We start from the raw sequence: 24,186 nt of genomic DNA, 5'->3' as shown, positions 1-24,186 counted from the left end.
ATAACATGTATTAACTTGGTGGTTCACAAGGAATCTCAGACATCAAACTGTAAATTTTTTGGTTTTTGGATTTTTCCATACGTTTTAAGGTTTCTTTTATATAATTCAAAATTGTTTATAAAGAATGTAAAATCGGGGAACACTTTTGCATTCTGTTTTTGTGATTGAATAACTTAGCCAGGCCTAAAATAACATTGACACATAGTTCATCTCTTGTTGCTTAAAAGTAAACCAAATGTAAACCAAATGTTATGTCATCTCTTTAGAGAGGAAACTGGTGACGATGGAAAATTGTCTTTAACAAATTTTTGAGTTTTAGCCCAAAAGCCCTGTACTTTTTCGCATGAGAAAAATATATGGTCAGTGGTTTCAATGTTTTCTTCACACGGCGGGTCAAAGGTGTTCGAACAATAATCAGGTTAAACGTCTGCTGCATTTGCATAAAAAAATGATGAGTCATCAACTGTTGAACGCTGATCTGACATTACCGGAGTAGAAAATATTCCCAATAAATGTCCCCAAAAATTTGCAAGTAAAATAACTATAATCATTTGTATATGTATCCCAGTTACATCTCACACATTTTTTTGATTTTACTAACTGATTCAAGATCATAGCTTCATAGCAGAAAAAAGCAAACCAGTTATATTTCTGGGAATGTATCTGCTTCACATAACTGTGGTTTTTGGTTATGCCCCACTAACACACACACATGCACACATGCACACACACAAACGCTACACACCTCCTGGGTGGTGATCTAAAAATACCCACATTCTACTTGTGCTGTGCTTGTTGCTGGTTACTTTGCAGACATCTTTCTCTCTCTCTCACACACACACACACACAGAAACACACACACACACATACAGGTTACAGACCAGTCATGAATAAATAAAGGATTGAAATGTGTTTTATATTCAACAGCAAGCACAGTATATTTTTAGTCTTTTGGAAAAATAATTTAAACCATTTCACCATAGTGGTGAAAATGATTCTGTATTAGGGACTGATAAAACAATGACCAAGGTGAAAAATGTCAGAAATATATTTAATTTTTAATCATATATGCTTAACTAATTCTATGATAATTGTCCATAAATTTCAGTAGTGTCTTATAACTGCTTATTGTTTTCTTGAATTGTTTGAACAAAATTAAAGACACTTTGGTATGAAGTAGATGGATAGAAAACTGCCTTACTATCTTAATAAGATTAAATATAAATACTCCTTTTAAATCCATTACAAAATACACAATTAAATAAATACATAAAATAAAATGGTAAAAAAATTAAGAAATACAGAAGGAAAAAAATGACTGCAAATTCAAAAATAAATGTGTATACAATGGAAGAAATACATAGATAAATATTTGGATACATACAAAATAATTAAAGATAGATAGATAGATGGATGGATGGATGGATGGATGGATGGATGGATGGATGGATGGATGGATGGATGGATAGATAGATAGATAGATAGATAGATAGATAGATAGATAGATAGATAGATAGATAGATAGATAGATAGATAGATAGATAGATATGCCAGAGTTTTTCTTTTTTTTCTTTGCTCTTTACGAATAGTCAAGTTAATTACAAATCGTGCAATTTTACAAGTGTATTTATTGCAATCTGGTGCAACAAGGTAACAAGGCAATAAACATAAGCAATAAAATCCAATGACAATTGGGCGTACGGATTTGATTTTGCACGGCTTGTCTTCGCGTCAGAGATCTATCTTAATCTTTTGCACTCTTTGTTTCAAGCTTAAAGATAAATTTCTCAGCGATTTGCACACACAGACGAACTTGAGGCGTTACAGATACTTTAACGTGCTCTCGAAAGATTTACCGGACTTATTATTCGCAACAATTCAACGTGGGGATACGAAGATCTTTGAATTTTTACTATTCTGGATAGCTCCGCACGGGACGCGGAACCATATGGCGCTTGGTGTTTCGCCCGGAGGAGTGTTTTGCACGGACACGTATCTCGACCAGCGGTAAACGATAGATAGGTAACTTAGCAGCAATGAGGTGCGCATGTAACTGCGCAGCTGCACCCTGAATACTTATAGCACATTTTATTCCGGATAGGTTTAACCGTTTTAATCCACCTTCCGATTTTTTTGTGCAGTGTGAGCCGATGTGCCGCGTTGCTGCAGCGATCCTGGAAAAACGGCGCCGTGGACTTCAGTGCACCTGAAGGAAATGATAACGTTTTGTTTATATGATTTTCAACACCATCCAGCAACTTGAGCATCTGTAAAGTGTGTTTTCCTGTGCTGTGCGCCCTCCTTTGACGCACGGTAAGTCATCACCATCTTTGGTGCACGACGAGTTGGCTGTAGGAAACCCAGATGTTGCTTTGGTGACCTGTTTTTTTTACTTCACGGTCCAATCCAAATAATGCTCTTTACAGTTAAAAATGTGGTGTAAACACTCTAACGCGCCTTTTTTTTGGTCAGAACTGAACCACAGGAAGTACAAACTTTGTCTCATGTCTCTTAAAGTCTGTTTTTCACAACATGTCTCACATAAATGCATAATAAATATGAATTCTTTTACCGAGCACCTTCAATCGAAGAGCTGCACAAATAAGAAGAGATACGATTTCTCATAATAAATTACCTGCCTCACTTTCATAACTTTCAACAACTTTCATAATGATGATAATATTTGATATCCACCGTCTCTGTCTGCATTCTGTAGGGTCCTTAATTTGCTTTTATAATGTACAACATACTGTTTGTGTTTATTTCTGCAGGGATGCCCAACACAAGTGCAAAGCCCAAGCATGGGAGGAGGCCCCGGAGGCGCCGCAGAGAGGACCCGGCCAGGAACGAGCTGGTGTCCAGCTCCCTCGAAAGCGCCCAGCAGTGCCTGTTCAACCAAGACTACGGCACTGCGTTTGTGCACTACCTTCTGGTCCTCAATCTGGCGCCCGTGTTCAAAGACTTTGCAAAGGTATGAGCCGCGACAGCAAAAAAAAACACACAATGGAGCACAGATGTAGTCATTCATTTAATTGTACAATTTAAATACTGGATTACAATATGTCAGAAACAACAACGCCAGTGTTTTGCTTGCGGATTGTTTGATTGCATCTTCCCCTGGTTCAGCCATCTAAACGTGCAACACCAGTTGATTTAGGTATGTTTTGCAGGAATCCTTCAGATTCACCCTGTTTAAATGGGCAGAGGAGCTGGACTCGGTGGGACGCATTCAGGACCTCTTTGACTGTTACGAACAGGCGCTGGAGCTGTTCCCCGCCGATGAGGTCATTCTGAACAGCATGGGAGAACACCTCTTCAGGTATCTAATCTACCTTTATCACGGTTACCATACTTATGACAACCTGAATCCGTACGAATGGATGATGACCCTAATTCTTTTTTTTTTTCAAACATTGAGAATGGGGTTTAGAGACGAGGCGGCTGGTCATTTTCACAAAGCCCTAAAGGTGAGGCCGGACTACCCCGAAGCCAGGGAGAACTTCTACCGCGTGGCCAACTGGTTGGTGGAGCGTTGGCACTTCTTGATGCTCAACGACCACGGGAGGAACCGCAAATACCAGCAGGCCATCCAGAAAGCCGTTCAGAGCGGCTGCAATACTGTGCTTGACATAGGTACTGGCACTGGGATCCTTGGGTGAGATATTTTCCACTGGAAGTAATTTTACAACTTGTGCCTAAAACCTCAACTTGGTGAGATGAACTCTTTTTGACCAAATGGCTATATCCTTTAAATCTGCAGCTAGATTTGAGTTAATTTGACATATTTTGTGTAGAATCACATCCTAGTCAGCATATTTCAGCACCTGACACCAGCTTATAAGAATTTATCTGTTATTTAAAACTCCTGGCAAAAACCTTCAACTCGGTGAGATAAACACTTGTTGACCAAATCGCTTTACCTTTTAAACCTGCGGCTGGATTTCAGTAAATGTGACATATATTGTGTAGAATCACGTCCTATTCAACATATTTCAACACCAGACACCAGTTTTAAAGAATTCCTCTGTTATTTAAAACTTGATCCAAAAAGCGATAAACATTTTTTACCAAATGGCCTTATCTTTTAAACATGCGGCTGGATTTCAGTAAATAGTTCGTATCTTCGGTGACTGAATTGCACTTCTTGTAAGCCGCATTGGATAAAAGTGTCTGTCAAATTACTAATGTAATGTAATGGGAATTTTTGATTTCCACCTCACAGTCCGAGCTTTGGAGTCTTCGCAGCAGCAGCGAGAGCGGGTCTGTGCTTTGGATGCTTGCTTACTTACTTATTTATTCTATTTTTTTCCTCATTCCCTGGTTCTCTCCTGTTCAGGATGTGCGCGAAGAAAGCCGGTGCGTCCGAGGTGTACGCCTGCGAGCTGTCAAAGACGATGTACGAACTGGCCTGCGAGGTCGTGGCGGCCAACGGGATGGGCGGGCAGATCAAGATTCTTCACATGAAATCTCTGGATATGGAGGTGCCGAAGGATATCCCACATAGGTGCGACGGCCTCAACGCTGTTTTCGATATCTCTGTATAAGACGTCCGGCGACTTTCTGATTTTTAAAGTGATATTTGACGCGCTTTGACAGGGTGTCGCTGGTGGTAACCGAGACTGTGGACGCCGGGCTGTTCGGCGAGGGCATCATAGAGAGCCTCATCCATGCCTGGCACCACCTCCTGCTGCCTCCTCAGGTAACCAAACCGACATCTATTCTCCAAAGAAGTTTATATAAACAGCAGTCCGGTCCCACTCCATCGTGGATTTTTAACTCTTACATATCTAATTTTATATCGGGGTGAGGTTCTTTTTGGGAGTGACAAGGATGGATAGGATCAGGATTGAGTCTAGCAGAGGGACCGCAAATGTTAGATTTTTTTGGAGAGAAGGTCAGAGAAGCCAGACTGAGGAGGGATAGTGATTATACTGGTAGACAAATGCTGTATTTGGAGCTGCCGGGCAGGACATCTAGGGCAGATGTGTCAAACTTAAGGCCTGCGGGCAAAATGTGGCCCGCCACATCATTTTATGTGGCCCCCAAGAACGTCTAAAAAGGTCTAATCGTCTTAAAATAAATAGGTCAAAAGCGTGCATTGACCAGAAACTACTCTTCCCACAATTCATGCCGATCAAGTTACCTGCAAAGTGATGGCATCCCACCAGTAGATTGCAGTTTATCTATATCAATGCGATTTTCAACAAGTGGATTTGAAAAATACAGATGATCCCTAAATGTCCAGGAAGAGAAAAGTTGATGCAGATGGAAGGCTGTTTCAAGAAAGATGGTAATGCATATGTAACATTTTGGATTTGAATGAGTAATAAATTGAGAGTTATTTCACATTAAAGAGTAATTACATTTATTTTACATTTAGTTACATTTATACTGTTACTGTTACATGTGACCCTTTGAGGGCAACTATTATACTGATGTGAAAATGAGTTTGGCACCCTTGGTTTAGAGAAAGACCAATGAGAAGATTTATGGACGTAATGAGTGAAGATATGAAGCTTGCTGTTGTGAGAGAGGAGGATACAGTGAATAGGATTAGATGGAGGAGGTTGAGTCGCTGTGGCAACCCTTGAAACAAAAGAAGAAATCGCAGATTTTTTCTTCACTAAACAAAGGATTTTTGAATCATGTATTTTTATATATTTTTTTATTTCAATTGTTTTTATGGTAAAATCATTATTTTCTAGGTTGGCGACCAACCCGAGCATGGTGTTCCGCACCCTGGTGTCTGATTCGCTTAGCGACTGTAGCATCATTCTCTCCATCTCCTGTGCAGAGCATGCATTCAGTACTCGCCTTGGCCTTTTTCACTTCAACGTGCAATCGCAACCCGTAGTATTACTCTGCAGTGTTTGTGTGATTTATAAAGGGAGTGTTTATAAGAGTAAAGGCAATTTCAATAAGAGCGTGGGGAGGGTCATAAAGCTTTAAAATCTTTATGAATAATAAGATACAAGTATGGTCACAACTTTGCGGATTTTTGTTGATCGAAGCTGGTTCTTGAATGTAACCCAGTGAAAAATGAGGTACTACTGTACATATATACTGTGTATATGTATATACATACACACACACGTATATATATATATTCATATATATATTGTTTTGCATGACAAAAACGGAAACTTATTCACACCTCATATGGAAATAAACATTCTCTGTCATTCTATTCACGCATCACTCAAATTCCTTTTTAAGAATAAGAATAAGAATAAAAAAAAACTTTATTTATCCCGAAGGACATTGTTGTGCCAGAGTTACAAGAAAAACATAACAATAATAAGTAATAGTATAACATTGTATGAACAGTATGAACAGTAAGATTTTTAACTCATTTTTTCAAATGAGTAAACTGGATTTTTGTGAAAGTTGCATTAAACCCAATATTGTCTTTTTTTTTTAAAACTTGCTTTAACCTTTTCATTTTACTGGTTTTCTTGTTTTTTTTTTTATTTGTTGTTTTTTTTGGTTTGTTTTTAAGCACAAAGAATTCACCCTTTGCTAATATGTGCTAATGTTTTTGTTATATAAGCGCCCAGGGACTTTTTCCCATGCTCTCTGTCACTTTGGCAAATACTGAGCCCAGCCTCTGGAAATGGATTTGGCACAAATAACGCATCTCAGAGTATATTTAAACTTGATAACTTCCCATGCAAAACCCCCTAAGAGGGATGAACAGTGGTAGATGGAGTTTATGGATGATCCAAATTCCTTGCATTTTGTTGTCAAATATGCCATCAGTGGTCCCTTTCTCTGCAAAATGTTGTTTATTCATTCATTATCTATACACTGCTTATCCTACACTCCGGGTCACGGTGAGCGTGGAGCACATATAGACACATACAACCATTCACCCTCTCATTCACAGGTTATTTAGAGCACTCATTACCAATTCTGTGTGTATTTGCAAGTGTATTTGCAGTCCCTATGTCCTCTATTGTAAGTCGCTTTGGATAAAAGCGTCTGCCAAATGTAATGTAATGTGTGCAGAAAGCACATAATTGTGGATTTTGAGAAAAAAAATGTCCCTTTTTTTTTTTCCCCTGAAGGGAGGGGAGAGTGAACTCCAAGAGCCGTCCGCCACAGGCCGGGTCATACCTGCTGGAGCAACTGTCTTCGGCATGGCCGTCGAGTGCCTGGAGATCCGACGGCATAACAGGTAGGCTTGGCAGGGAAGGATGTGATGTTTGGGATACAAGTCAGACTAACTCGAACTCACACATCTAACCTATCATATATTTAAAGGTAAAATCCATCGATGAGGTAAAATTATCCCAAAAAATACATCATCGATTGATTACTGCATTTTCAATTCAAAACACATCTGTTTAAAGCGCCTTAATCCATCTGACAGCAGTTGTCCCATCGCTTTTATGGTTTTATTTTTAAAACGTGGTCACTTTTATTGTTTTTATTTGTATTGTTTCTTTTTAAGGTGGATTTCGTGTATATGTATATGTCTGTAAGGTGTCGCCTAAAGTCAATCTTACATCAGAGGACTTTGAAAAAGGCTTGTGGAAAACGACCATCTCATAACAGCTCCCATCTAAAGACTTGTTCTTTGAATCTTAAGTGTCAGCCGAGTCTCAGACTGAGATTTTATAAAGACTGTAAATCTTACAGGGTCACTATTTCCAAGACAACAACTAGATTAGATCAACATTTTTTTTCTCCACCATGCAGTGTTTTCACCAGATATTTGCAGAGCTTCTGCCATTTCAGTCCATCACTTTACCTTCTCCACTTGGTCGTGATGATGTCGGAGAGTTGACATCGTACAAGCCGGGTTGTTTTGCCCACAGCTCCACCAGCCGCTCCTCTTTCTGGAGTCTCCATATTGATGGGGGCGTCCTTCACCGTTCCCGTTCATTCATACCGCCAGCAAATACCATCTCTGCAGCCAATATCATTCTGGTGACTGTTTGTCTGCCAGATTTCCTTTTTGGTTGGAGCTCAACTATTGGTTGTTGATTGTATTTCGATCTGTAAAGCCTGAAAATTTCAAAACCGTTTGATAATACCATAAACCCTAGACTCGGAAATCTCTGATAACCACCTTATACTTAATGATGGAGATGACGGGAGCGTGCTGGGCCTCCAGTAAAACTCCTAAAATTTCCTTTTGACTTTCAGTTTTAAGCCTGCAACTGTGAAAATCGTTAGGTGTTAGCCCGGCATTTTGCACCTTCAAATAAAATGTATTACTTTTTTAAAACATGCACTTAGTATGGAAATGTATAATGATCATAATTTTGAATTATGATCTCTGCTGAAACCATAATTTACTAAAAATAAGGAGCGTCTTACAAAATAGATGGTTTATGTGTACTTAATCTGGGCGTTGTTGGAATTAATCTGAGGGAAAGGAAAATTATTATTATATGTTTTTAAATGTAAAATTGTGTGTTCCAGAGGGAAGCGCAGAGGCAGCATCATTTTATAGGAGCAAAAATTAAAACCGTTATCAGCTGTGTAGCGTTTGTCCTGCACGTCTGCATCCGAGCTCAAATTCTTTTCGAAACATCGATCAGTTTGTCAGTGGAAGAGTCCCCAAATTTGTCTTTATGCTTCTCAGTTAGACTCCATTCCATCTGCAGGGAACCGGGATTCATTCACAAATAAAAGCGGCGGGCCCATTTGCCGATTCCGTGTCCCGACAGACTGTGCGTGTCCGAGCTGGGGGGTCTGCCGCTGGCCGCGGCCGGGGAGCTGCGCAGCCCGGTGAGCTGCAGCCTGGAGCCGGACGACTCCATGGAGCCGTACACGACGGAGAGGCTGAGCAGGCTGCCGGGAGGGTACCGGGCCCTGACCGAGCCCTTCACGGCCCTCGACATAGATTTCAACAACGTGCAGGTGAGCTATTTGCGTGTTTTTGTGCGGCGTCTTCAAAACAACAACACAAAACCTAGTACTTTGCGATGACTACGTTCTTCCTACTTTTTATCGCGTTCCCATGGCCGTGAGACAAGCGAAATAATTTAGCTTTTGGTCGTCAAATGGATAATTTACTCCACCGAGCTTCCCTTGGTCTCGCAGATCCGACATATTGGCTGCCTCACAGGCCTGGATTTTGCGAATCGCCGTCTCCTTATTATTTAGCCGGGCCGGCGGGGATTGTGTGATTCATTATCTCCCGCCGTGCACCTGGCAGCGCAGAGAGCTGGCGTTCATCTGCCAGCACCTGAGGGATCGTTTGTAGATATTCATGGTGAACAATGTTTATCCGGACGCGTAAGGGAGCAACGCACAGACCGCGCTCCCTGCGCGGCCCCATGACAGAACTGTATGAAGAATAAGGGATGAAAACATGCAGAAAGAAACATTCTCAGCCTGCATTTGAATGTAGTAGCTGCTGCAGAAAGGCAGGGAAAGACCCCCCTCACACACACACACACACACACACACATGCTTGTAAACATGTCAAGTTACGCAAAAGTCTGTGTCTGCCTGACATGTTTATCTACATTTTGTTTTGAATTATTCAAAATTGAATGCTATCAAAGCAATGATAACAATGTGTTTATTAATCTATCTGTTAAAAGAAATAAAAACGGTTTAAATTCAGTTAAGAAAGCTGAAATAAAATGAAACCACATAGAATACAGTGTGTTCAATCAGGTGCGGAAAATTGAATGTGAATGTATTTTAACATAGGTTTTCATTAAAAAAAAAAATTCTTATTGTCACTGAATCCAGGCTACAGACAAGATTGATTTTGTTATTTTCATTTATTGTTTTTTTTTTTTTCATTTCAGTTTTTTTTTATCATTTGAATGATTTCTGTGAGTCTGTATAAATCTGACTACAATCTTGAATAAAAATCTTGAATGTTGAGAACAAGAGATTCATAATTTCATGCCGACTGCATTTGATCTGGTTATAATTAGTGGCAGAAGAAAAAATTGTGATTTTTTTTTTTTTAATACATTATTTGTATACTATATATTATTTGTATTATAAAATGCACATATACATATAGAGAGAGGGAGAGAGATAGATAAATAATTAAATACTCCCACTCTTTTTAAGATTACGTGTTTAATTTGAAAATAATTTTCAAGCTTACAAAGAGTATGTCTAAAGATATATTTCAAATAATAATTATAATAATAATAAATTACATGCATAACAATGCATAATAATTTTAATTGTGACCGTGATATCATGAGGCCTCTAATTACCTATTGGGTCACTGTCATAAGGAGGGTTTGCAGATTCAAGTCCCTGGTTGCTTGATTTATTAAATTTTTTTTCTGCAATCCCGCAGGACCTGGAGGGCCTCAGCTCCCGGGAGGCTCGTAGGATCCGCCTCCCCGTTACGCAGGAGGGGGAGCTGGACGCCCTGGCCGTGTGGTTCCAGCTCCACCTGGACGAAGAGAGCAGTTTGTCCACGGGGCCCCAGGAGGACACCTGCTGGGAGCAGGCCATCTACCCCAGCCATAGCGCAAAGGGTGACAAGCCATTATAGTGCACAACTTCGTTTTTTGCGATTCCTGTTATCCCTGCATTTCCACGTTACATCAGTTGAGGGCACTGGATGCTCGCTAAGTCCCAAATAAGGTGACAGGAGCTGCAAAAAGTTTTAATTGCTCATCACATTAAGGCCGCCTGTGCTTCCTGAGGGCGCTCTGCCGTGAACTTTATAGCTACAGACACGCGGTGACACGTTCCAGTTGGCATCGAGGCACGTTGTTCTCTCAGACGGGGGGGGGGGGGCTGACAGCTTCAAGGGAATCCCCCCCCCCAACACACACACACACACACACACACATTCCCGGTGATCGCCGACATCCGCTTTCCGGCCGGTGAGACGCGTCGCACCGTGATCGCCCGTGACACTCTTTAGCGTTCATGAAATTCTTATAGGCGATAAATATGCATTTTCCCCAAATGCCTGTGATGAGCTGCGCGCTGACATGAAGACGTGAACAGATGTTATTCCTTTAGGACCCCCCCGCCCCCCTTCGCTCCCCTGAATCTCATTTCCCGAGTGGGCCCGGGCTCCCTGCCTGCCTGCCTGCCTGCCTCCTCCTCTACCCCCCCACCCTTTTCTACATCTCCCGCTTCCTTTCCCTCGGCTCTTCACTCCGCTCGGATTTTGAAACTTTTATAAAACCGTAACAACAGCCCCTGTGATCGGCGAGTATCGGGCACGTGTCGCACCCTCTGCTCCCTGCAGGTTTTTTTTTTTTTTTTGTTTTGTTTGTCAGAGCCTGGCCGACAGCTAATTTCCTCGTAATGGCTGCAATTCATTGATATTATACTGCAATTAATATTACAAGAACAGTCAATTCAAACCTTCAATTTGTTGGCTCATAATGAAGACGGTTATGAATAATGTTAACATTTAGGTCGTTTAAAGCACACTATTGACAGGCTGAGTCGGTGGAGTGAGCCCTGCCGCCGTGGCTGTCAGTGAAAGTAATCCAGTGTAAGCGCGGTGATGAAAGCGCCATATGAGTGGCGAGCGTTTTTACCATTTATACTGTGCTGAGCGATATTTATAGTGTATTTCTCAGTTAACTCGTGCACAACATCAGTCTTTATCTCCTCCTCCGGGGCGAGTGGGGACCTTAGAGGCTTCTGGTACTTTTGGTGGTCAGTGGCTTAAAAGCTTGGGAATTGTTATTTTTATTTTATTTTAATGTTAATTTAAAAAAGCGATGGTGGGAGAAAAGTCCAAAAACCGCAGCATCTTAAAACTTATTTTGGATTTGGAATTTTTTTTTAATTGTTTTCTTTTGTAATTGAAATTGATTTGATTTTCCTTTTTTTTTTTTTCATTTTCAGGATTTGTCCTGAAACCTGGAGACGAGGTCGTCGTGGAAGTTTCCTGCCGGGACACCTACCTGAGGCTCACCTGCGCCGCCGTGGTGAGAGACGGGCGCGAGATCCAGCTGGACGAGCGTCCGGACCCCCGGCCCCCGGCGAACCCCGTTTCCAGCCCTGAGGCGGAGCTGTGCAGCGCGCTGGCGTGCCTGCAGACGGATCAGGACCGCAAGAAAGACTTCTGCATCCTGGAGTGTTCGGAAATGGCGCTCCTGAACAACCACGACTACCACCGCAGTTTCTCCGACGCGCTCGCCAAGCTCATCTCCCGGCTGAAGGTTTCGTGTCAAACCCCAGGGCTCGAATCTCCCGTCGCCTCCGACGACCTGCTCTATGTCCTGGACGTGTCGGAGGGCTTCTCTCTGCTGTCCCTCCTCGCTGCCGACCAGGGCCGCGTGAAAGCCTACAGCTCCGTGGAGAAAAGCAAGCAGCAGGAGGTGCTGAGGAGACTGGCTCGCTCCCGCGGCGTCCCCGAGGAGCGACTGGAGTTCTGGCTCAACCACACCGAGGACGAGGAGGGAATGCTGAAGAGGCCGTCCAGGGAGAAGCTCTGGAGCGCCATCGTCCTCGACTGCGTCGAGACGTGCGGCCTCATCCGGCAAAAGCTGATGGAGAAGGCCTCGCTGGCCAGGTGAGGTGAAGGGGTCCGTCGGGGAAGCCGGGGTTCGGCGTCCGCGGCCCGTTTTCACAGTGTGCTCCTCGCCAGGTGCCTCTTGGACGAAGGGGGCTCGGTGTTCCCCCGCAGGATCGTGGTGCACGGCATGCTGGTGGAATCCGACATGCTGCTGCTGGAGAGCGCCGTTCAGGGCCAGGAGCCCACGCTGGGGTTCAACATCGCGCCCTTCATCAACCAGTTCACTGTGAGTGTCTCTGTCAGGCCCACCGTGAATCTGGAAGTGTGTTGAAGTGACTCGAGGGCCCCCGTCTGCGTCAAACATGCCGCGAAATCCCTTTGAATTCTTTGTTCGGTCCTGAAACTACAGTTTTCGCCTTTTTCTTTTCTGTACCCGGCGTGATGTTTGTGCTCTAATTTCCCGCGGCCTAGCGGGACGGCGGCTTGTTTAACCAGATGTCGTCTTTGAAGGCCTCGGCGGAGGGCACTTTCTTTTTTTTTTTTTTTTTTTTTTTTCTAGCACAAACTGTCACACGACCGGCCCGGGACTTTGTCTCCTACCTGGATCCGTCAGGACGCGGCGAAGGGGAGCACATCAAACGGCGGGGCTCCGAAGCCTCCACAGCTGTGACGGGGGAGGAGGAAAGATCCTTTTGTTCTGCGCCGAAGGAAGCCGCGGTGCTTTTCTGTGCCGCCGCCGCCGTGATCCCCCCCCACCCCCACCCCCGTCCGCGACGTAGTGTGCGGTCCCGCCGTCGGCTTTTTGAAGACGTGCCTTCCAGCCAGCAGCCGTCGGTGATAGAGCCATTATTTTGTTGACACTTCGGATTCCAGCCTTTCGTGCATAAACGCTGGATTGGGAGGAAGAGAGCGCTTTTCTTCCCGACACTTTGGTTTTCCTTCAAGTATCTTTGTCTCAACATTTCATCCACCAAGTGTTGGTTTTATATCCGACTTATTTATACCGCCAGACTTCCTTATTCACTCCCCGTCTTCTGTTTTCCGAAGGTACCGGTCCACGTATTTCTGGATTTCTCCACGCTGGAGTGCAGGCATCTCAGCGAGTCAGTGGAGCTCTTCACCCTCGACCTCATGGATGCCAATACGAACTACACCGACCGAGAAGTCAAGGTGAAGTCAATCTATTTTATTTTTTTTTGCCGCTTTTCAAAAAGGGTCGACACCTCTCAGGAGAAAACAAACTTAAGTTTGACTGAAGCGGTGAGGCGGCAGGAGATAAAGAAGGTGGAGGGTTTTAAGTATTCAGGATCAACTAGTCAAGAGCAACGGAGATTACGAAGAAGAGGTGAAGAAATGTGTGAGGGCAAGTTGGAACAGGTGGAGAAAAGTGTCAGGGGTGATAAAAGAGGATCAGCCAGAATGAAAGGGGAAGGAGGAGAAGACAGGAAACGCCAGACATGTTGTCTGGTTTAGTAGAAACACTGAGGAAAAGAGCTGGAGGCAGCAGAGGTGAAGATGCGGAGGTTCCTCACCGGGAGCGTGGATGGGATCAGCAAAGCAGTGCATCAGAGGGACGGCACATGAAGATCTGGGTAGAAGGACACTGAGGGTTGGAACTGCCGGGCAGGAGGCCTGATTTATGGATGGCGTGAGAGAAAAAGGTTGGATGGAGGAAGATGATTCGTTGCAGCCACCCGTGAACGGAGCAGCCAAGAAGAAGCCAGATTTAATATAAATGCAACGTCACTCAGGCAGATCTGCATCCCGTTTTGTTCACTAAAGAATCACCAAAACAATAAAAAAACACATATTACCCACCTTTGTTTACTAATTTACATTCGCACTCGATTTTTTTTTTTTTTTTAACAATTCAGGTCATCATCACCGATGACAGGCCGACAGGGATCCTTGCGAACTCGGGCAGGCCGCCGCTGTCCGACTCCATGCAAGAAGACCGACCGTTCAAAATGCATCTCACTATGTAATTATATCTCTGTCCAGGTTCAGGCGACATCTCCGGGTAGAATAACCGCCATTCCCTTTTGGTACAACATCTACCTGGATCAAGAAATCAGCGTGAGCACCTTCTGCCCCAACTCTCACTGGAAGCAGGCGGCGGTGGTGCTGCAGCAGCCCGTGGAGGTACAAGCAAGAGACTGGGTCCACTTAGCGGTCCGGCTCCATAAGAGCACCATATCTATTGCAGTGCGTGGAAGGAATCTGCCCGTCCCAATGGAGTAACACTTCACTGCGGTGAAATTGGGCTAAAACCAAATGACGTTCAGTCATGTTTCTTCTCCTCTCGGTAAAACGTAAGTCTGAGGAACCTCCGGTGTTTTCGGACTTGCACGATCCATTTTTTGGTGATCTAGCGGAGGCCTGCATGACTCAAAAGCCTCACGTGTTCCTGCACCGAAACCTCAATTGTACCATTGTTTCTCGTCATTTGTGCCATCAACATCGTGGGACTTTTATAGCGTAATAACGTCATGTTTGTAGGTATATCATATAATATGGCCGAAAGGCTTTCTTAATAAATACAAAAGAAAAATGAACTAGTCACAGTTGCTTTTTTTTAATTCAATTGAAAAGTTTCTTCAAGGAACTATTCGATGAAATGGAAAATTAAAACGCAGGGCATCTGTTTCCATCCTGATGTAATTTTGTAAATTTTATTCCCAAAAATAAAATGACATAAGGCAATGCAACATGCTGCTGGCTGCACATGATGCGGCTGATGCTATTGATATGATGCGTTTTACTATTTTACTGACAGATCTACCACTTTACATTACACGTGTCAATATCCCTGCAAGAAAAAATAAAAGAAGTCACAAGAACTAACAAAAAAGTATCAGTGGCTTCCGTGTCATCGCTGTGACGTCCCATCCGCAATGGGAGACGGGAAGTTCAGAAAAACCATTAAAATGAATGCAAATTGTTGCTGTGTATCGACTCCATCCATGACACGCAGAACACGGCAGCTCTGAAAACATAGGAATGACTACGAGAAAAAAAAAAATCTGCTTTTCAAGAAAGCAATTATTGTAGATTTAGAGTGAGTGAAATACAGGTCCAGTTTACTTAAATCCTTTGCTTTTACTTTTAAAGAATACTGATGTGAATCATGGGAATATACTACAATAACAATATACTACATGATATACAAATATCATGACATTTTGACTGATTTTATCAGTATAATTTATTACAACAAATTCATATCTGATCAGTTTGTTTGGTGCCTGGATATGATATTCTCTTGGATGCTGACGTGGTCGTGTGTTATTTTGTTGTAAACCAACTAAAATGCGATCCTCTAAATTTGTAAATGACGGTGACAGATTACGTTTTCGCCGTTGGATTAACATCTACCGCAGGAGGCGGACCCAAACTATATGACGGTATCACGCCTTACAGCTAAATCTTGATGATAAAATTTAAACACAGCTTAATTGAAAGCTTATTCATCAATAAAATCCTTGTAATATCCATATATATCAGTCATTATCTTGACAGGAAACATCTCCTGAAGTGACTGAATCTGTTGCTTGTAGCCTGACACGTGTACATTTCTCTAAGATTGTTCCCACATTTATCTGTAAATCAATTGATAATTTGTCTGCAGATGTTTCTCCAAAATAAATAGTAGCCACAGGGGAATAAGGAGCAACTCTGGCATCGGTGGTTTTTAAGAAAAAAACATCGATAATACCAAGAATACTGTTAAAAGAAATTGATTAATGTGCATTTCTTTCGCAATAGCAACAGCTCTGCTCCCTCTTCGACATATTTTTTCATCTAGTCCTCATTAAAAGCTTGTACTCAAGTGCTGGGTCACTAAACATCCCCTGAAATCACCACGAATATGAAAAGAAAAATTGTTTAAACCTGAAAAGTTGCATATATTTCTCTTTGTTAGAGCTGACATGATATGATTGTGTCCACACAAAGAAAAGGGTGTGATTGTTTCCTACCTGGAGGAAAAAAAAAAACAAAAAAAAAAACATGTGCTTCTTCCAGACTCCGGGATGCGCCGGATAGTCTCGTCTCATCTCTGCGACCGACATCGAGTGAAAACATTTGTGAGTCGCTCAAAGGGCCGTATACTCTCGTAGAATGCACATCATCCCTGAAGCGTCCAAACTTGTTAACATTCTTAGAGCTGTCATTAGCAGGGAGATCCATTAGGTTTTGCATTTGCTGGCAATAATGGACTAGTTGCGATGCGCCGCTCTGCCCAACTGTTTAGTTTTTATTAGGCTGCATTCGGGAAGCGAGGTTTAATGGAGGATGAAGATGGAAGGCTGCGAGCAGGTCCTGCCCAGAGAGAGATTTTGAAAAGGGTCTGTGGAGAATGGTGCCCTTTGGTCAAACGAAAACTAGGCGATTACGATCAGATCTCCCTCTGCGGGTTCTTTGGTTTGGTCTGTCCTTGCTTCTTCGGGGGAATCGTCGGATCTAGCCTCGTATCCCTCGTCCCACGGCGCGGAGTTGAAGCCGGCCGGGGCCGACAGGGAGTGCGGGGTGAGGGTCTTCCCCATGCCTTCGTACTGACCCATGTGCGGCGCTGGGTTGTTTGCGGATTCCGTGATGGCGTCTTGAGAGGCTGAAGAGAGAAGGCCGGAGCACTCGCTGTCCGTCTGCGCCTCGCCGAAATAGGACTTCCTCGGGCGGCCCATGACTGTTCGACCTGCAAAAACGAAGCGTGACTGAATGAACATGAACTGGAGAATACGTGCGACGGCAGGTGCTCGAGGGCGCTTACCGACGTTGCGGACTTGTTCGGAAATGTCGGCCCTGACGTCCGATATGTCCCACATGGCCATGAACGAGTCAAAGCAGGAACCCTCCTCGGCCTCCTGGATGTAAGGCTTGTAAGTGAAGCTGAAGTGGTGGGCGATGGCCGCCAGGAACATCTCCACACATATGACAAAATCCTAGAAGGATGCACATTGTACGATCAAGTAGGGAAAATGAGCAATATCGTACCAACACGTTTGCTTCATCGTACCTGTAAGCCAGTGGCAACTGCCTCCACGGTTTTCCAGTCCCACGTGCGCGTCTCTGAGATGATGCCCACTTTCACCAGTAGGGCGATGAACACGGCTTGCCTGCGAGCATTGTCGAAACAGAAAAAGCACCGGTTTCACAGGGTGTAAACGTTAAATGAGGAAAATGCTCAAATGCTAAGTCCTATGTTGGTATATTTAAATAGTTGTAATGCTGTTATTTAGTTCTATGCAACACGGTGGCGCAGTTTGCTTGCTTCCAGCAAGAAGATCCCTGATTCAATTCCGAGATGGGGCCTTTCTGTCTGAAGTCTCTTAGGTTCTTTCCATGTCTGCATGGGTTTTCTCCAGGTTTCCTTTCACAGTCCAAAAACTCGCAGGAGGTTAATAGTAGACCCTAAATTGCCCTGATGTGTGGAAAAAGTAGCTCAACGGTTGTTTGTCTCTGCGTGTGTTCCTGTGATTGACTGGGGGACCGGTCCAGGGTGAACCCTGCCTATCGACAGCCAATGACAGCTGGGATGGGCTCCAGCGGCCCCGTGAAACTGAGTGCAGTATAAGCGATAAAGAAAATTAATAAAAATAGTTATACTTTGCATTCCTGCTGTTTCATCTACTCATGTAAGTGTACCTGATACTTGTTTGCCATTCCTAATCAAATGCTGTGATATCGTGTATATCTACGGAAACTGGTAACAGAATTCAAATTTGACATCACCAGTTACTCAAAGATGCTTTTCCATAAAAGCAAAAGTTGTTTAATTCCCCGGTCTCATTTTCAAATCATGCAAAATGTACCCAATGTGCACGTTTTCAAAAATCTTGTCCACAGCTGCGGACAGAAACTTACCAGAACGAGACAAACACCACCATTTTAACACACAGGAACTTGCCAACAGGTCTGATGGGACTGAGTTCTTCTCTCAGAGCCCTGTAGAACAGCACCAGGCAGTACATGGCAAACTAGATGGGAGGAGAGGAAAGACAGGAGCACACGGAGTGAAAACAGGGGAGCTCATCATGCAGCTTGGACACAGATAAATTCAAAACGGAGACACCGAATCGGGAAGCCGCCGTACCAGCTGTGACATATTGTTGACGATGACCAGGTACGTCCACGCATTTGTGTAGCTGAAATTGCCTTCGTGGTAAACCTTACATAGCTGGCAGATCCTGGGAAGAGCGAGAAGCAACAAATATGAGCTATGAACGGTCGCAGTCGGTATCTTGTCAACGCATGGCTTACTTACAATGCGATCACTGTTGTCACGGGCCGTACCACTGTGTACTGCAACACTCCCAGCTTGCATCTCAAGAGCAGGACCCTGCACGGGATGTTTTTGCTCCATTTAGAAAATTCATTCATTAGAGCCGTGGCAGATGAGACTAATGCAATCATCGCAATGACGAAGGCCACAAAGTCTCCTCAATGTTTGGTTCAAGTTCAAAATAAATAAAGGAAGGAAGCGCATTCAAAATCCCATTTTGTAACTGCTGCTGACCTTTAAGTGGATTGTTTGAAAGGAACAAAACAGCCTTCTAAAAACAGTCGGACTAAAATTAACTGCATTTTAATCCATTACCGGGACTGCCTGAGTGCAACAAATTTGAATCTGGTGACTGTCACTGAGTTCGTCCACTTTGAAAAGCGGAATAAATAAAATTCATGCCAAGCACTTTAATTAGTTCACAGAGAAATGCATATAACGCATGTAAAGTCACAGGAACCAAATGCGGTTCTATTTTCTTCATTTACATAGACATCTAAGTATAAAATAAAAACAAAATTTTGAAATCAAGTACCGCTTGTCCCAGTGGCTGTGAGGAGACCAAAAAACATCTTAATAGGATTACATTAACTAGAAAACCATATCAATATAATTTGAAGGGACGAGGCTGCCAATAAAGACGTCTGGGTCAATAACAAAAGCAAAAGTAATTGCATGGAAGCATGAAGAGCAATTTTACACCAAATACTTACTCTCCCATTGGCCATGGCGGGCAGCAGCAGAGGGGAGGCAGGTGTTTCTGCTGTTCCTGGACCTCCAGCATCATCAGCAGGCTGGGATACTGATTCTCCAGGTAGTTAAGTAAGAAGGTCATGAAGTTGTAGATGACGTAGGCCTCGTAGCACTCTCTGCATGTGTCCACATAAATTGCTATATTGGGGTATTTCAGCGCAATCCACTACAAAATAAGAGGGGAAAAAGGTGATGTGAGGGAATGTTTACACGTTAATATGAAATATGTATCTGTAACTCAGTCGATACACTGTCTGGTTGTTGTTGCTTTTGTCTGTTTTTTTCATATTAGACACAACTTACGCTGTCCAAGCTGTAAATTGGGACCATCCACAGTATCCTTGAGAAACAAGCAAGAAAACATTTAACACACATAATTAAAAATGGTTTCTAGGATACGCTCTTCATGTATGAGTGGACTGTTGACATCTCTACCTGATTATGGGTTTCTGAAGCTCAGGCTGAGTGTAGTGAACGAGATGCTGGAGAATGCCCCATAGAGATATGGGTATGGTCATGAAGACGAATATCCCAGCGATGAACCACGCTTTGTTGTGGGTCCCGACCTGCAATTACGAGGGGAACATTTCATTTCCAAGGGGAAGTGTGAAAAAAACAGTGGCAATCTCGGAATACATGCATATACTGTATGTAATCTACAATGTATTAAGCACTTCTGGAATTAACTTGTATGGTGTAATTACATAGCAGACCCATACACATATGCAATATATTATTTATCATCCATTTCAAATGTTGTATTTTTGTATAGCATAAATTATCACCTCTACTGTTTTACTTGTAAATGATGTCCATAGTTCCTATCTATAGTCTACAACATTTAGTGTACATATCCTATCGCCAGTAAATTACTGACATTGTATACCATGTACATCTTGTTAATTTATTTATTATAGCTGCAGCTTCATCTCTTTTACACTTCTGGTTAGATGTTAAACTGCATTTCATTCCCATTTACTTGAACATGTGTAATGACAATATGTTGAATCTAATCTAATACACATCCACATTATGAAATCACCAACCCTGTCACAGATACAGTTTTGTAATGCTTTATTTTAAAAATGTCAATTTATACTACGGGAGTAATATAAGGAGGGGAAGTTAATGTATATTATGATGAGGAGAGATCCCAAGCCCTTGTTGTGACTTGGAGGATAGCATTGAAAAACTACTGAGATTACAGGATTCCTATTGTAACTGTCAGGTCAAAATCACAGCCATCGAATCTGAATAACTGACCTCTGACTTCTGAAGCTCCCAGATGCATAAAGGCAACACGACCAGTAATAACAGAATATACAACACAGCGACCAGCGGTCGGATCCATCGTCTCCAGTTCCCCAAGGAACAAGGCATCCTGACTCGACGACGCCCCGAAGGCCTTCACAATTGACTGTAAGTTACACGATTAACTCTTTTGACAAACGTTTGCGCCAAGTGACACATTTAGCTTTAGCGTTACCGCTACGTGACAAAATGCCCCGCTTGTCCGCATGTGGCGAGAGACGGGCTGCGGTGTTGTCAACTTCCATCCATTCGGACGAAGCTACTGAATAATTATTGGCTCATATGACTCGATTTTAGCCAGCTAAAAATGGCTAGGCTAACGTTAGCTTGTCAACTGTTCAGCCATGTAAACAAACAATTCGGAAGATCATTTGGCGATGACCTGCCGAGATTGACCGAATCACAAACGGTACGATTTTAAACTGCAACTCGACTTCACTAAAAATCGAAATAGATATTAGACTTTTTTGTATTCGAAAGTGGCATTAAAGTTTTCTAATAAGTATTTGGTATTGATGGTGCTCTCTACTGTGGCGTCTCATCGAGTCCCGTCTACAAACATGATTGTGATTGGTGGAAGCGGATTAAACAACCAATCATCTTAGAGGCGTTGATCACGCTGCTCTAGACTCAGTATTTAGATAGTTTGGTTGCACCGTATTATTAGTGTCTCATTTTGGCCACTAGATGGCACTGTAGAGCAAGAATCGCTTCAAAACTCTACCACATGATGTGATCCTAATATTTTTTATAGTTTGTTGAAAACACTTTTTAGTAGTATTCTGGGTCTCAGTTATAGCCATTTTATAAATGTTTATTGAACCCCTTCATTAGATTCAATCTATGTTTGCTATCATTTGCCAACGGATACCACAAATAAATGTTTTAAGTCTCACTCTTCAACCCTGTTTCCACTCCCATCTTTTTTTTTTATAGAAAAAAGTCCAATAATTCAGAAATAAATTGATCAAGATACTTAACTGGGTTTTTTTGTGTGTTTCTATCTTTCTGCAGTCGCTGTTGAATAGCATTGAAGGCTAAGTATGTGTTGCACTTTGCTTCAGTTTATTTGCCTATTCTTCACACAGTTCTGTCATCAGCCAACTTAGGGAGTTCGTTTGTGCGTTACTCCTGTGCGTGCGTGGATAAACATTGTGCGTATGAGTGTTTGTGTATTCCTGTCAATTTTAGGGGGCAGAACTTTCCTTTTCTGCCGCATCGTGTCTTCACTGCCCCACAGTCACAGAAATCAGTAGTTGTTGGGGGACAGATTGTTCATAAATTTTAAATCGATCCTTTTGGCTTTTATGAATTAGAAATAATCTTTGCCACAAGTCATGCGAGCGAGTGCCATGGTGGATCGCTCGAAGGGATCGCCGTGCAAAGTGGTAAACTGAGCACAGCCATGTAAGGGCAGGGCAGATAAACATATGTTGCGTTTAGTCAGGAACTCAACATATCACTGCATTAAGGATTCGGTGTCCATTATGTCCTAAGTGTGTGATAAGCATGTCGTTTGGAAGAAAGGCTCTAAGAAGGGGGAATGAACTGGTCCGATAGTTATAGGCAATGCGCAACAGCAGAGGTGACACGGTGTCTCATTCCAGAGATAAAATGTATCAGCCAAATTGCACCTCCCTTGTCAGAGGAATACACAAGCGAGTGATGGATCTGCAATTACTTATTCATCTTAATACGTCTGCCACAAGCCCTTGGGCCAGGAAAAATTGAGACTCACAGAGGCTGCTCACTTCAGTTCTGTTTGTTTCCTGAACGGCAACATTAGAAAATGCGAGAAGAAGTTTTCTAAAGTCACAATGCTTGAACGGCGGCTATATAACAGAGACAGTTGCTGCACAGTTGTATTTTTGTATTTCCGTTTGTTTTTATGAGTATAACTCACTGCAGCTTTACTCGTACGAGCTTCACTGAGTCCCACCGGATGACTCTGAGGATGAATAACCTGCAAGACGACCCCCCGGGGCGGAGTGATCTCTCTGGCCCCAATCAACCCCCACGTTTCCCACATGCTTTGCTTTGCTCAAAAGATCCAACGCTGTGGCATGTAAGGAAAAAAAATCGTAGGCATTTTAATCATTCGTGAAATGTATATTGTAGTTCTCAGGGTTTATTTTGACAGGTAGGAGACTGCCAGACGAGTCCTGAAAATATTACCAATAACAGAAACGGAGAAATAAATAAACCAAAACGTGAATTCATTTTCAGTGATTTATATGAACGTGAGCTCATTGCTTGTTTGCATTTTCTTTCCTCCCTCAGCAGAAATGACAGGCATGATTTCCTGTTTTGAATTGTAAACATTGTTTCAAGTGAGGGTGGAAAAAAAGCAAAATAAAATTCCGATCCTAACGGATATTGAACTCCCGTTATTTTCCGATACGCATTTGTCTTGACATCTTACTTTATACCTATCAATCTAACGTGAATAAACTGCACAGGGAAAGACTTTGGACTTTCGAGACCCCTGCTTTTATTTTTAGCTCTGTTTGCTGCTTGCAGGAAAACAACGTTCCCACAACATTCCACTCAACTGAAACCCCATAGTTTCACTTTTCCTCTCCGATTCTCATGTCTGGTCTCCCTGGAAAACTGCCTGAATATTCCAGCCTCATATTATATTTGGCTTTTTGAACATGCCGTTACAATAAACGTCGCTTCATCATTTCAAAATCTAAACGGGAACTCGGTGTTGCTCCAGGGTCGGTTGGCGTTCGATGACGTCGTGAGTTTCCCGCTCGCTGCATTCATAGAGTTGTTTCATAAAGTTTATGACCCGGGTCAGTCTTTATCACTGACCCGCTGAAAAAAAAAAAAAACAACCTGGCATCCAATAAAAAGCCCGAGTCTGCCACGGAGTTGTGTTATACTTGGACGTGTTCAGGCGCAGTGGACGAGATCGTGGCTCTGGTTGTCGTCTCTTGAACCGAGCAGGTTCAAGATGTGATCGAAATTTGGGTCACGGAATGTGAGAAGCTGCCATGGAGTCAGTCCTGTGGCCACTTTTTCATTTTGACCTGAAAAAAACACTTTTTTTGGAGCTCTTTGCGATGAACCCTTTCACCGTTGGGTTTATATTTACAGCGGAAACGGTCGAAGTGGCCACCGCAAGTGGCGAGGACGCACGAAAATATTAGTTTTCTCTGATCTTCCTTTGGTAATACACGTGACAAGTGAGTTATACATATCAAATTCCCATCGTCCGAGCAGCTCACATCCTCTCTTGAGATTAATAACCCCACGACCAAGCAGGTCACAATGTGCTTCAAATCACTCCCAGACGCCTCTTTCTCACAGATCCAGATGAAAAACAGAACGGGCCCCCTCGACTATCCCTCCCCTCCAGCTCCCGAGAAACCAGCATTAGCGCAATGAAATGAAATAAACGACGCTAGACTGGACA

The 24,186-nt window shown here is 42.9% G+C and overlaps 2 protein-coding genes across 4 annotated transcripts; one reads left to right on the top strand and one right to left on the bottom strand.

The window, feature by feature from the left end:
• Positions 1–1,414: 1,414 nt before the first annotated feature.
• Positions 1,415–14,972, top strand: prmt9 (protein arginine methyltransferase 9). 3 transcript variants are annotated; one of them, XM_086157367.1, is made up of 14 exons: positions 1,415–2,022; positions 2,142–2,313; positions 2,772–2,971; positions 3,171–3,319; positions 3,419–3,655; positions 4,337–4,504; positions 4,597–4,699; positions 7,068–7,177; positions 8,679–8,871; positions 10,286–10,469; positions 11,809–12,478; positions 12,554–12,707; positions 13,469–13,591; positions 14,423–14,972. In XM_086157367.1, the coding sequence occupies exons 3-14, from the start codon at positions 2,774–2,776 to the stop codon at positions 14,660–14,662; spliced, it is 2,529 nt and encodes an 842-aa protein (XP_086013493.1). In that variant the 5' UTR covers positions 1,415–2,022; positions 2,142–2,313; positions 2,772–2,773; the 3' UTR covers positions 14,663–14,972. The 3 variants fall into 3 exon arrangements, with proteins under 3 accessions (XP_086013493.1, XP_086013495.1, XP_086013494.1); XM_086157368.1 differs by lacking the exons at positions 1,415–2,022; positions 2,142–2,313; positions 2,772–2,971; positions 3,171–3,319 and adding an exon at positions 4,223–4,260 and having other exon boundaries at positions 3,566–3,655; XM_086157369.1 differs by lacking the exons at positions 1,415–2,022; positions 2,142–2,313; positions 2,772–2,971; positions 3,171–3,319 and having other exon boundaries at positions 3,507–3,633.
• tmem184c (transmembrane protein 184C) lies at positions 14,966–21,312 on the bottom strand. Its single transcript, XM_086157370.1, has 10 exons — positions 20,718–21,312; positions 19,890–20,020; positions 19,758–19,794; positions 19,415–19,620; positions 18,684–18,758; positions 18,513–18,606; positions 18,284–18,396; positions 17,436–17,535; positions 17,190–17,361; positions 14,966–17,114 (listed from the first exon to the last, which is right to left on the bottom strand). Exons 1-10 carry the CDS (start codon positions 20,832–20,834, stop codon positions 16,804–16,806), a joined length of 1,356 nt encoding a protein of 451 aa, XP_086013496.1. The 5' UTR covers positions 20,835–21,312; the 3' UTR covers positions 14,966–16,803.
• Positions 21,313–24,186: the final 2,874 nt, after the last annotated feature.

This window comes from Fistularia commersonii, chromosome 12, assembly GCF_037954325.1.
Source record: "Fistularia commersonii isolate RoL2024-O1a breed Wild chromosome 12, RoL_Fcom_v1.0, whole genome shotgun sequence".
Taxonomy (NCBI): domain Eukaryota; kingdom Metazoa; phylum Chordata; class Actinopteri; order Syngnathiformes; family Fistulariidae; genus Fistularia; species Fistularia commersonii.
This window is presented reverse-complemented; position numbering and strand designations above follow the sequence as displayed.

What these genes read in the sequence shown, in the direction of transcription:
- prmt9 (XM_086157367.1), top strand. Translation starts at nt 2,774, where the DNA reads ATGCCCAACACAAGTGCAAAGCCCAAGCATGGGAGGAGGCCCCGGAGG. An exon ending in ATGGGAGAACACCTCTTCAG is followed by an intron (nt 3,320 to 3,418) that starts GTATCTAATCTA and finishes TCAAACATTGAG; the next exon opens with AATGGGGTTTAGAGACGAGG. An exon ending in GAGAAGGCCTCGCTGGCCAG is followed by an intron (nt 12,479 to 12,553) that starts GTGAGGTGAAGG and finishes GCTCCTCGCCAG; the next exon opens with GTGCCTCTTGGACGAAGGGG.
- tmem184c (XM_086157370.1), bottom strand. Translation starts at nt 20,834, where the DNA reads ATGCCTTGTTCCTTGGGGAACTGGAGACGATGGATCCGACCGCTGGTC. An exon ending in CTTCAGAAACCCATAATCAG is followed by an intron (nt 19,795 to 19,889) that starts GTAGAGATGTCA and finishes TTGTTTCTCAAG; the next exon opens with GATACTGTGGATGGTCCCAA. An exon ending in CAATTTACAGCTTGGACAGC is followed by an intron (nt 19,621 to 19,757) that starts GTAAGTTGTGTC and finishes CTTATTTTGTAG; the next exon opens with TGGATTGCGCTGAAATACCC.